The sequence below is a fragment of the Mixophyes fleayi genome, chromosome 6 (assembly GCF_038048845.1).
Source record: "Mixophyes fleayi isolate aMixFle1 chromosome 6, aMixFle1.hap1, whole genome shotgun sequence".
Taxonomy (NCBI): Eukaryota; Metazoa; Chordata; class Amphibia; order Anura; family Limnodynastidae; genus Mixophyes; species Mixophyes fleayi.
Genome location: NC_134407.1, coordinates 84,618,407 through 84,630,472, shown reverse-complemented (window position 1 = coordinate 84,630,472; position 12,066 = coordinate 84,618,407). Strand labels below are relative to the sequence as shown.

Here is a 12,066-nt window from a genome sequence, read left to right as displayed (position 1 = left end):
TTCATAGATCTTATGGATAAAAAGATTGAGTTTGGAGCAAAAAGGGTGCCAATGATAGCAAGAGTAGCTTTAAGACCAGTAGTGGCTGCTAAGGTATCTTCAAGTTCACTGAGATTATAGGTAAATTAATTGGAGAGGTGCATCCAAGATTGAGTAAAGAGAAGTGAAATGTTGAAGTGAAGTGCAAGATATACTTGTTGAGTCCATATTTGAGGCGTCATTGGATGGGATAAGATTTACAGCAAGAAACATGCAAGTTGTGGTGGCACTGAGAGGAGCTCTATGGCTAGGACCCTGGATGGCTGATGAACAAACAAAGAATACATTTATTTATTTATTTACGGTTTGAATGTGAATATTTGTTTGGACAAAAGCTTGAAGCCATGAACCAAACAATGCCTGTGGGAAGGTCAAGTTGGTTGCCACAAAACAGACCAACTAAGAGACAATACAATACAAGGCCAGTGAGTGGAAGATCACAAACTGAATTTAGAGAGGCCAGATTATATAGCCATGTATTATTATAATGTATTAATATTATGGAAGGCGATTGTCTGCATCTGTGGCTATCTGCTGATTTTGGCACTATCCTATCTGGAGGCACAGAGTCTAATGCACCTCTGGTCTTCTCCAGGTATCCCTGCAAGGAAGTTTGGGTATAGCTGCAAGAGATGCGTAGGTCGCATTTCTCCAGTATGGAGAGAGATGAAGGATAATTGGATGGTCAGGAATGCCGAGGTTTAGCTTTGTGGCCAATGCAGTACACCAGGAGAATCCAAAAGAGTAGTCAGACAGGTGACGGTCAATACTGGATCAATGTAGTAGAACCGGGGGAGAATCCAGGAGGAACATCAGGAACAACCAAAATCAACCAGGAAGACAGACAGAGGATAATGCACAATTACAAGGCCTGGAGATCTGGCACCCTTCTATTGCAAGATGTGCCTTTTATAGTGGATCTGCAGCTGATTGGTGTCTGGAACATGAATGAATCAAAATGCCGGGTCCGCGCATGCGCAGAACCCGGCAAGATGGCTGCCGCATTGGAGACCGCGGGGTTGTTCTGGGGTGGAGCAGTCGGGGAGAGAGAGGTAAGTAACCGCCCATCTGATCAGCGGGTCTGACTATTGACACAAGTGTTTTATCCAAATCCACAAGCTTTAAATTTGCCGTCATGGCTACTGAGTGGGAATTGTTGAAACAGCAAGGTTTATCAGCGAAATACGCAAAATACGTACCACCATGCGGCTATTGGTGAAAACCAGGGTGCTTGTTAGACTCCATGCCTCCATCCTATTAGCACTAATTCTGGCTGATAATTGAAATCCACACTTCAGAAATGGTCTTGACAGTAGCATAGTAGCATTATTAAAAATGAATGTCGCTACTGACAAGTATATAGCAAGGATTGTAGCAGCGGCAAAAAAATTGCACTCTGTATTCAAACAACCACTGGCACCAAGCAATCTAAATTTTGCCCTACAGGCTCTAACAAGAGCTCCATTGAACCTTTGGGAAAGATAAATATGAGACTTCTCGCATGGAACGGGCTGAACTTGTTGGCAACTACATCAGCAAAAAGGGTTTTGCCAAAGGTGCTATCAAATGTTCATTTAAATCAGGAGATAATATTATTATCACTATTCCTTAAATTAAAGAGGGGAGAGCAATGGAGATCCCATAATTTAGATCTAGTAAGGACCATTAAGATTTATTTGTAATAGTACTCTGGTTGGCAAAAAAATATTGCTGCCAGATACAGCCAGTCTGCAACAGGCACACACACACACACACACACACACATACACACACACACACACACACACACACACACACACATACACACACACACACAGATTGAGCTCAGAGTGGAGTTCCAAAGCCTCTCTGCTCATTACATCATGTGTCACATGACTGTGGTTGCCATGGTAATCCAGAACCATAAATCATTAAAAGCAGCCTGTAGAAGACAAATAAATAAATGGGAAATGGTAAATAGCAACATACTTGTTATAGGTTGCCAAAGTTAATTATGTTAAAAAAACACACCCGATTTTTTTTTATGCATTGCTGCTTTAAGTGACGTTTGAGTGCATATCTAAGCATTGCTATGTCTTTATCTATTATTTGCAATAAAGATTCTCCGATGCAATCGCTGTGGTTCCAAAGCACAAAGGGTTTTATTCACAAAGTATAAGACAATGTTAGTCATGCATACGCTTGCTCTGTTAGCACTAACACAAGCTTCTATCAGAACACTCTGGTTTCTAAAAGTTAAAAGTGAAAGGTGAACAATTTATACACTGGACAGTTGTAAAATGCAATGACATCACAAAGGAGCACAGTTACAGTATTAAGGTCCACATTCATAGGTCAATGGGTCATGACCTCCCAAGGACTCCACATGCCATTGATTAATTCAACTGGTCATTGTTCCTTGAAGTGGCCAGGTGTCCTTCCTCAGGCTCCCGCCTCTAAACCTGTATAATCCGGTTCTTTATTTACATTTCTGGATATTCTATTTGGTGTATGAAAAATGATAATCTTTATAAATAGTGTTCGCATATTGCGAACGCTACATAAATAATAACGGAAGCTTTCTTATGCAATTGTGAACAGAATGATACAAAACTAATTAAAATGTTGGAAACATTAATTAGCTTCTTCACCACTTTATATTATATGTTACAAGATGAAAAATATGTTAAACTTATTTACATGTTCTTATGATAATAACTATGTTGCATATTAATTACATCACTACTGATTGTAGTGTACAGAAATGATTATCACCTTTGTCTAATTATTAAACTTCAACAGGATCAATAATACCTTTATTGATCCTGGGCTATGCTACATGTATTAAGTGGATGTACACAGATACGTTTAGTAGTTATTTAATTATGTCAGTTATTTTAAAATGTAAAAAAATTAAGGTAAATGTGTCCACGTAAATGAAAATTGTGCACAGCAGTAAAAATCACTGCATATTAGTAAAAAATAATCAGAACAATACAAATATTTAGAAAATCTGCATGGGGCTGTGCATTGTGTGTTGTTTTTAACTTAAACTAATGAAGATAAATCCAGTTTTACTGTGGGTACTGATTCAATCGGGTTAAATTATAGGTAATAAATTATTACATAAAAGTTATATTTTATTGTGGGGCTAACAAAAGCATGCCCATTTAGCATAAGAAACAGCCAAAACAATGTTGAGAGAAAAAAATGACAAAAAATGACAAGCCTTTTTCTGATAAAATTTTCATCATCAGACTGAATGATCAGCATTCCAATAGTTTTAGTAGATCATTGCCTACAGCATTTTTTGGAAAATACAATAACAAGAAATTATTTTTGAATCCCTTTTTGCTGACCCTGGAAGATATGCAGCGGGTGCAACTGTACATTAATGCCTAGTATAGCAGCTTGGCTCACCTGTGTGACAACTTCAAGTCGCAGAGCTATGACCATGTGGCCATGTGACTACCATTGTTTCTAGTCACGTGACAAAACACAATTCTTTTTTTCCAGTAACAAACCTTTACTAGCATGTCTTCCTTTCTCCTTCATCATTGCCATTTCAGCTGTCAGAAAAAGAGGACTGTGCTAGTTGTAAGAGAGTGAAACTAAAAAAATATATCAGTTGTTTTAATATTATCCTTGTCCAAAATTAATTAACTTCTATCCCCTTAAGGTAGTGAATTTTGTGATTTCTGTAGAGGTTAGCATAATTGTTAGATTAACTTTTGTGTATTTATGGATCCAGAAGTAATGATATGTTTTTTATTTTTATTAACTTACTTTGTAAAATGTATATGTGTTTGCTATATACTTGGGAGAACAAGGCAATAAAATGTAAATATCATTTTGATTATGCCTAGTTTTTCACTATCTTATGGCCATAGGATTTAATCTAATACACAACCAAATGAAGGCTCTATCTCTGCAGAAAAAATACTAAATTTGCCCAATCAAACTCCACAGTAAAAATGTGAATCTCTGTGAAGCCAACACTGCAACATAATGGCCATAATTTTTTTTTGTTAACTACCTCTCGTCAAATGATGAACAAACTGTGATGCTTTTAAGGCACTAAAGTAGTTGTAATTTTTTGGTACTGGTGTAGCTATAACTTTCCAAAGCCTAACTTAACCCTTTTTTTTTACCTGGACATCAGTCAACTGCTGCACATAACAAACTAAGGTGTGAAAGAACAGGGTTTTAGTCTCATTAAGGATGTTGGTTACATTAGTGTTCATATCGCCCACACACAGAGGTACAAACATCAAGCATAAGATTATACAGCTTCTAGAAATATGCGCTTACATGTTCATTAACATCCTAATTTTATTTAAAGACCCTACAACATCAGATTTCATACCAGCTATGTCACAAATAGCAGTAGGAAATCCCCTTAACCCATAACTTTAAATTAAGCAGTGATTTCAATTTTTCTAATTATTTTCTTGTGAGATCAATGAAGTAGAAAACTCTCTTCTAAAGAATTCTATGGTATGAGAAGAGGAAACTCCTATGGAGGCAGAGTGGAAACAGATGGGGAGGAGTATTAAGATTACAGATACCATTCAGATGTAGGAGGACATAATTACTCTCAGGGCACCAGTTTCGCTCTACTGCTAGGGTAGATGATTCAATAAGAAAATAGACTGATACTGAGAAAGTAACTGGCAAGAGAGTCACAACTCGTACCCAATGCTCTCTAGAAACTCCAATCACTGCATGAGGCATTTATCTTCTTCCATGACAATAGTAGTCAATGCATGGCTAATTAGCCATGGATATCAATTATCCCCAGGGTGACCTGCACAAGCAAGCACAACACAAAGCCATGTAGATATGCAAATTTTACCTTTTTATTGCATTCCAAAGTGGACTGTCACAGTGACATTATGGCCGTCTGTGTCACTCTCGGCCGTCTGCAATCAATAGCCTTAGCTAATAAATGACCTAAATAGAAGTAATTGCCACATTGGAAATGAGAAAGTGGTTATCAATTAGGCATAAGAGTTAGATTAAACAGTAAAATCTGTTTCTCTACACAGGTTTCTATAGACACACTGTTGCAATAATTGGAAGAGCTTGAAAAAAATGTCTTTATCCAGATATAAAACAATCAAAATGCTAAAAATAGTGTTATATTTATCTTCCTTATTTATTGCAATTTATCTTTAGATTGGAACAAGAATTTAACTTTCTCTGTATATCAATCGTTTCCAGTTCAGAATCATTATTTTCAATTTCTCTGTATTTTAATCTAATGTACTATATTAATGTATAACTTGATTGCATTTTCCTGGATATTTTCTACCAAAACATTTTACATCTGTCAGTTAAAACATTGCTAAACAAAAACCTGAAGAATACTATCTGTAATAAACATTAAATGCATCTAAGAAAAACATACGAATATTATTTTTTACTTACTGGAAGTAAAGATTTCGACAGCTTTGCCTTACCTTTATAGTACCCTTAAATTTCAATGTATGTAGGTATAGCAATTATTTATGGTACATATTTCTTTCTGGCCATTGATCTAACCATTGTAAACATAGTGATTAGAGCAGCCTAAAAAGTAGCATTTTTGTTAATATAATTTTCTCAAAGAATCCAATAGTTCACTCAGAACAATGAACAATGTGTATCTAAATAGGATTGAACAGTTAAGACAATGGCTACTAACTTGGAAACCTGATACAAACTAGAAGATAAGGTGATACACAAATTACCATTAAATACATAATACAATGATACTGGTAGTTTTTTGCCCATTTTGTGCTTTATATTTAAACTAATATATAATATAAAAATACAGTAAGCTATTATACCAACATTCACACTTCAGTGAACCATTAACAAAAATTCTCCCTCAGATCTTTATTAGTAAAAACTTGTTACCTGTACATTAATGTATCTTTGACTGTATGCTAATTCTAAAGTTATTTACAAGGGCAAGTGCTCTTTTTGTACCCTTTCAATTACCCAAATAGTGCAATTGTTCACAATAACATTGTAATGAATGAAGAAAAAGAAACGCACTCATCATCTCCCGCCTCGATTATTGTAACCTCCTCCTCATTGGCATCCCCCACTCCCGTCTCTCCCCCCTCCGCTCTATACTCAATGCGGCTGCAAGTCTCATCTTCCTCTCACGCCACTCCTCCTCTGCCTCCCCTCTCTGCCTTGCCTTACACTGGCTCCCCTTCCCCTACAGAATCCTTTTCAAACTCCTTACCACCACTTACAAGGCTCTCTCCAACTGTACTGCCCCTTATATCTCTAACCTCCTCACCATTCACACTCCTGCCTCTCCCTGCGCTCAGCCAACGACCGCCGCCTCTCCACTCTAATCACCTCTTCCCACTCCAGAATCCAAGACTTTTCCCGTCCAGCCCCCCTTCTCTGGAACGACCTCCCTCGTTCCATCCATCTCTCTCCTACTCTGTCATCCGTCTCTCTCCTACTCTGTGCTCCTTCAAATGTGCACTCAAAACTCACCTCTTCCTCAAAGCCTACCAACCATCTACTTAACCCCCATCTCCTCCCTTTAGCTCATCCTCCCTTCTCTTCTCTTGCCTCAACTGGCTCCTCTTGTGCCTGGTCTGTTTACCCTCTCTTAGGATGTAAGCTCGTATGAGCAGGGCCCCCTCCCCTCCTGTCTCCATACCTGTTCTTCCGCTCCGTCTTTACTGCATATGACTGGCCGGAGTTTCTGAAGTATTGGTACTTTTTGTTCATTGTTCTGTATGGTTTCACCCTGTATAGTCTACTGTTAGTACTGTGTGCGGCGCTGCGGATACCTTGTGGCGCCTAACAAATAAATGATAATAATAATAATAATTTAAAGAAAAAATATAATGTCATTAACCAGTTTGACCTTGTTTTAAGTTTACTTTAGTGGGGAAGCCTAGCAATGTAAAGGCGTGTTCACGCACTTTACATGCTATGCTGAGCTGAAAGCAGCCGCAGATAGGTCTCTAGGAGAGATATCTTTTGCGGGAGCTTTCAGCTGGTGCAAGACCTTGGTGTATTAAAAAACGTAAAAATATAATTATTTTTTTTATTTTATTTTTTACATTTATTTATTCATATGTCTGCTTTACAGGACCGCGCTGACTGATAAATTTAAGTGTATCATGCACACCGACCTATAAGTAATATAAATAGGTCTGTATGTGCAATTTGAATAGTATTCTGAGTTGCACAGATCTAAAGATCCGTGTGATTTGGAATACTGTATAAATTACAAGGTGCAATTTACACTTACGAATTAAGTGTAAATTGCACCTGACTCTAAAACAGACCCTTTGTTGGCAACAGAAAAAAATATCTGAGAACACATATATATAGAACACAAGTTGATGCAAGTGTGTGCATGAAAACCTTTATTTTGATATTGCCCAGGTGTAGCATGGGAAATTTTTGAAAGATGCGAGCAAGCACAATCGGTTGTCACCGTGCCATGATGCAGCCAATCCAGTTTCAACATTTTCTGAGGACTGATACCTGAACAAGTAATGTAATGGTTGTGCTTGAATACAATATCACCAGTTACATGTTTTTAGAGAAGAAATATGTATCAATATTTCAACATATGCCATATATTTATTTATAAAGACTAAACGTTTTGATTATATTTACTGTTTTTCCATTTTACTTTTCTTTACTGTTTTGATTGTGAAGAGGTTTTAGTCCACAACTAAATGTTATGCGATATGTGTCAAACAATAAATCAATAAACACTACGGAAAAAAGATGCATAATTTAATGTACACTTCAATTAAAATATTTGTCATATTGTAATATGCTACAGGCACAAGTCAGTGTTTTAATAATCCTGGTTACTTTTCTAAACTCTGTTCTCAATGCTTCTTTTATATTGGACTTGTAACAAATACAAAATCGATATACAACTTGCTAAATCCAGTCCCAGTTTTATGTACATAAAAAAAAAACAATAAACACAACTTTATTATAAACTAATAACCCCGCAGATTAACTGTTTAAAAAGTTAACCTGCGTGGTCCTGACATTGCCGCTTTAAATTTAAATTCATTCAGGTCGCACTACTGCCGGAGAGCTGTCCATTCGGAAAGAGGTTCTGTCAGCCTTCTGCTGCCATCGGATATCTGCAGAGTCGTTTTTCAGGTAAGTCTGTCAATATTGCTGTCGTTTTTTCATTAAATCGTTTGTTTCTTGCAGGTCTTCTCTGTGTCAGATTTCTCGTCATCGTCGATCCGTACCAACCCTTTCTTGACATTCTTATATCTTGATAGAACTTATTACTTTTTATTAGTAAAATGGTTTATAATAAAAAGTCAGTCAGCTACTGAGAAACCACTTAGAGTTCAACCGGATGTCAGCAGTGTCATTCAATATACTTATAATTCGAAACTAGTAGTCCTAATACTCAATTGTTATAAAAATATTTTCTCAGAATCTCAAATATATTTATATCTGAGAAGGTCCTAAACCTGGAATGTGTTGTTTACTGAAGTACTCTACTATACAGTTCCCTTCGGAAAGGATGCTGGGGGTAAAATATGAGAATAAAGCACAAATTTAACTGGAAATTGTGAATCAATATCCCTTTAACATGTGTAAGAGTAGTAAACAAAAGTGTAAACAATGAAAACTAACATTCAAAAACAAACCTCTCTTTATTTGGTCCTTCAGCTGTAGACCTTTTCTACTGTCCAGATTATGAGCAAAATACATCCTATTAGTGAATTACTAAATAAAAAGGCCAGTTCAAATGTACCAGTCAGTATATGTTCATGCCTGGAAATCACAAGGGTTAATTCTCAGCTTTTTGGCTTTCTGGTAGATTTCTAGGAAGTCTTTATATCGAGGGGCACATCCCAGCCATGCATCTCCAAAGTGTTCGCTGCCAGTGAACAGAAAATGACCCTCCCCTTTCTTGACTCCACACTGCAGTAAAGTTCTAATGGGTCCATTCCATGTACCAGTGGAGCTGTCTGGCTGGAAAATGCTGTTTCTCTGCCTGTAAACTCTTATAGCGTTGATGTCCACCCAGGATATTTTGGATTCCCTGTCATGGCTGATTCTCTTGATTGAGCCTTTTACCACTTGGTATATTAAATAGAAAAACACAGAGTTATTTAGTGAAGATAGCTATTTTACATTAGGAAACAAAAATCGAATAATAGGGGTCTGATGCTGATTTACCAGCAAAGAAAAGAAAAGGAGTAAATTTGCACCTTGGCGAAATCATGTTGCGAGAGTAGGGCAGATTTATAGTTGGGGTAGGACATGTCGTAGATGAGCCATAATGTCAGTTAGAAATCAAACTATCAAGTATATGTGTGTGACATGAAAAAACAACCAGTATTTTCCTTGCATTCATAAAAAAGAAATCAATTTGCACCTCTTGCATAGTAATATGGTTTGTTCAAGTTCAAATTTGCTCTTTGTTTTTGCTTTGCTCCTAACTCAGCATCAGGACCTTGGTTATTATAGTTTAATTGAAATAGAAAATGTATGTTTAAGCTGGGTGTGCTGTTACCCACTCACTGTATGAAAGGAAACAAAACATAAGTTTAAAATATGTGTTTATGGCTGTTAATGTCTTTAGAATATAAACATCCTGTCTTTCTAGCTTTCATGTAGCTATTATAACTGTTTTCAAAACATAAACAATGTTTGCTATAGACAATAGATCCCACCTCTAATAATAAATAAAATAAGAATGTTGAGTGGATAAACATGCATGCTCAGCAGACTTTCTTTTAGCCTTTTCTCATCTTTGCCTTAAGTTCTTGTCTGCAGTGGCTATAAATAGGCTTGCTCTCCCATTAAGAACAGGCATGGCTTCTACCATAATTCTAGAATATACTTAGTATAATATTATTGTACCTTCATTAAACAAACTCTAGATTCTTACTATCTACATTTTCATGCATAAAAAGCTCCAATAAGTATAGCAATTTTTAAAGGAATCATGAAAAAAGCGATTTCAGTTTGTGCCTTTATCTTGCTTTTGTTTTGGTGGCTCTATTATTGCCGTCTACATGACCTTTTATATTTTTGGCTGATGGAAGATATGGTAGTGTTCACAATTCCTACATAATGATGCATAACTCAAATAACAATGGCATTTCCCGGACTCCAGGAAAAAAATCTTAGTTTTGATAGGTTTAACCTCATCTAATCAATCCAGTATTATACTCTAATTTCCTGCCATGAATTAATCTCCATTTCTCAACAAAGAACTTATGTTTGAACACTGTGGGGCTTGTTGAGGCTAATGTCATTTCTGTGCTGTAACATGATTTGGTATAACTAATGTTCTACGTTTATTGCGTCCTTGTTTGAAATTTAAGTTCTTAATTTATATTAGTTTTATATTAGTTTTCAATTTAAGGTCTCATACACCCTTTTAAAAGTAAATTTTGCCTTCAAACTTCATTCACATTTAGTATTTCAGCAACAAATAAACAACTATATAAATGGACACAATCAACAACACAAACAAGCCAGTTCTTTTTATATGTTTATATGTATAATGTTTCTGTGTATGTATCAATTTAGGAAAAATCCAAGGTCCAGAGAAAACAAACACTCCATGGATGGATGTTACTAAATATTAATATTTAGTGCTGGAGACAATCATTTAGTGTTTTATGTTGTCCTATCATGCATACAATCTCAAAACACAGCCTGAGATGAGTGTTTTTAATAAGCTCCTATAAACATTTTGCTTCAGAACAAAGCAAACTCCAATCAGCTTCTATAAATAATAATAATAATAATAATAATAATAATAATAATAATAATAATATATTTAATTTATATTTATCCTACTATTTGGGTCATTAACAGAATGAAATAGCCTCTACAAATGGACCCCGAAGCTGCTGTGGACAGATGCACATCTGTCATAATATATTGCTAAAAGACATTGCAACAATCCTATATACACCAATGCAGTAAACATCTGTAAAAGTACAAGGTAAAAACAATAATATTTTATTTAGGAGCTGGTTTGTAACCTTTAATGGGCACTGTAAAACAGTATTAATATAGAGATTTAAAGAAGGACAATGTCAGTGAGTTGCAATGTGACACTATTTTGCTGAGGGGACAACATACTTTCTAGTGTTTGTCACAGCTTCAAGGAAATAACCACAGCACAATTTATGGATCCTCCACATTTTATCTGAAGACATAAAATTTTATGTACTTTTTACTATAATCAAACCAAATATCTGCACCAGCCTTTTAATGTCATAGAAAACAGAAATAATGACAAAATTACAAAGTAGCACATCATTGTAAGGCATCTAAATCACTCACAGTAAGACACAGATTTCTCTATGGGCAAAGGGGCATGACCAAAATAAACGGCGTACACCTGGTGAATCAATAGTGTGGATGGATCAGGGAAGTGACTTTGGTGGATCTTGGGCAGCGCCTATTACATCATGATTTTATCTTGGATTGTTGAGGTATATAAACAGTTTGGTCCCAGGAGTTTGAGATAATTCCATGCCCTAAGCAGTTACCTGAGTAATAAAGCAATTCTCTTTTTCCTATTTTATTTCAATATTTAAACATAGATGAGTGAGGTCTCTTACCAAAATCACTTCTGCAAATGGCCATAAGGAGATCTTTGTTGTCACATGGTCGACACGCATCTAGACATAGACACATATTATTGAAATCAATAGTATTGGTTAAACAAAAACTAATGACATTTTGGTGTGTATGAACTCTCTTCTATTGTGCTAATATATATATAATAAAAAAGGAATGTGAAATCCATATAGCCCTTCACTTTTAACAGCTTTTTTTAATTAATATATATATATATATATATATATATATATATATATATATATATATATAATCGATTCTAAGATGTCATCAATTGTAAGAATGAGTCCTATGAATAAAATGAAATGCTAAAGATGCACCCGCCATTCTAAGATGACCCAGATGTTTATATGGGGAAAAGGTGCGTCTTAGAATATACACATTTGTAAAGTTGACAAAGTGGTCTGGAATACGGTGGTAAGCCATGCT

General features: G+C 35.8%; 1 protein-coding gene across 1 annotated transcript in view; it reads right to left on the bottom strand.

Moving 5' to 3' along the window:
• Positions 1-7,818: 7,818 nt before the first annotated feature.
• The window catches only part of LOC142160315 (meteorin-like protein), a 42,550-nt gene continuing 38,302 nt past the window's right edge, over positions 7,819-12,066 (bottom strand). The window contains exons 5-6 of the mRNA XM_075215242.1: positions 11,619-11,678; positions 7,819-9,110 (exon numbers count right to left, since the gene is read on the bottom strand). Coding sequence (XP_075071343.1) covers positions 8,797-9,110; positions 11,619-11,678 — 374 coding nt within the window. The 3' untranslated portion in view covers positions 7,819-8,796. The remainder of the gene's footprint in view (positions 9,111-11,618; positions 11,679-12,066) is intronic.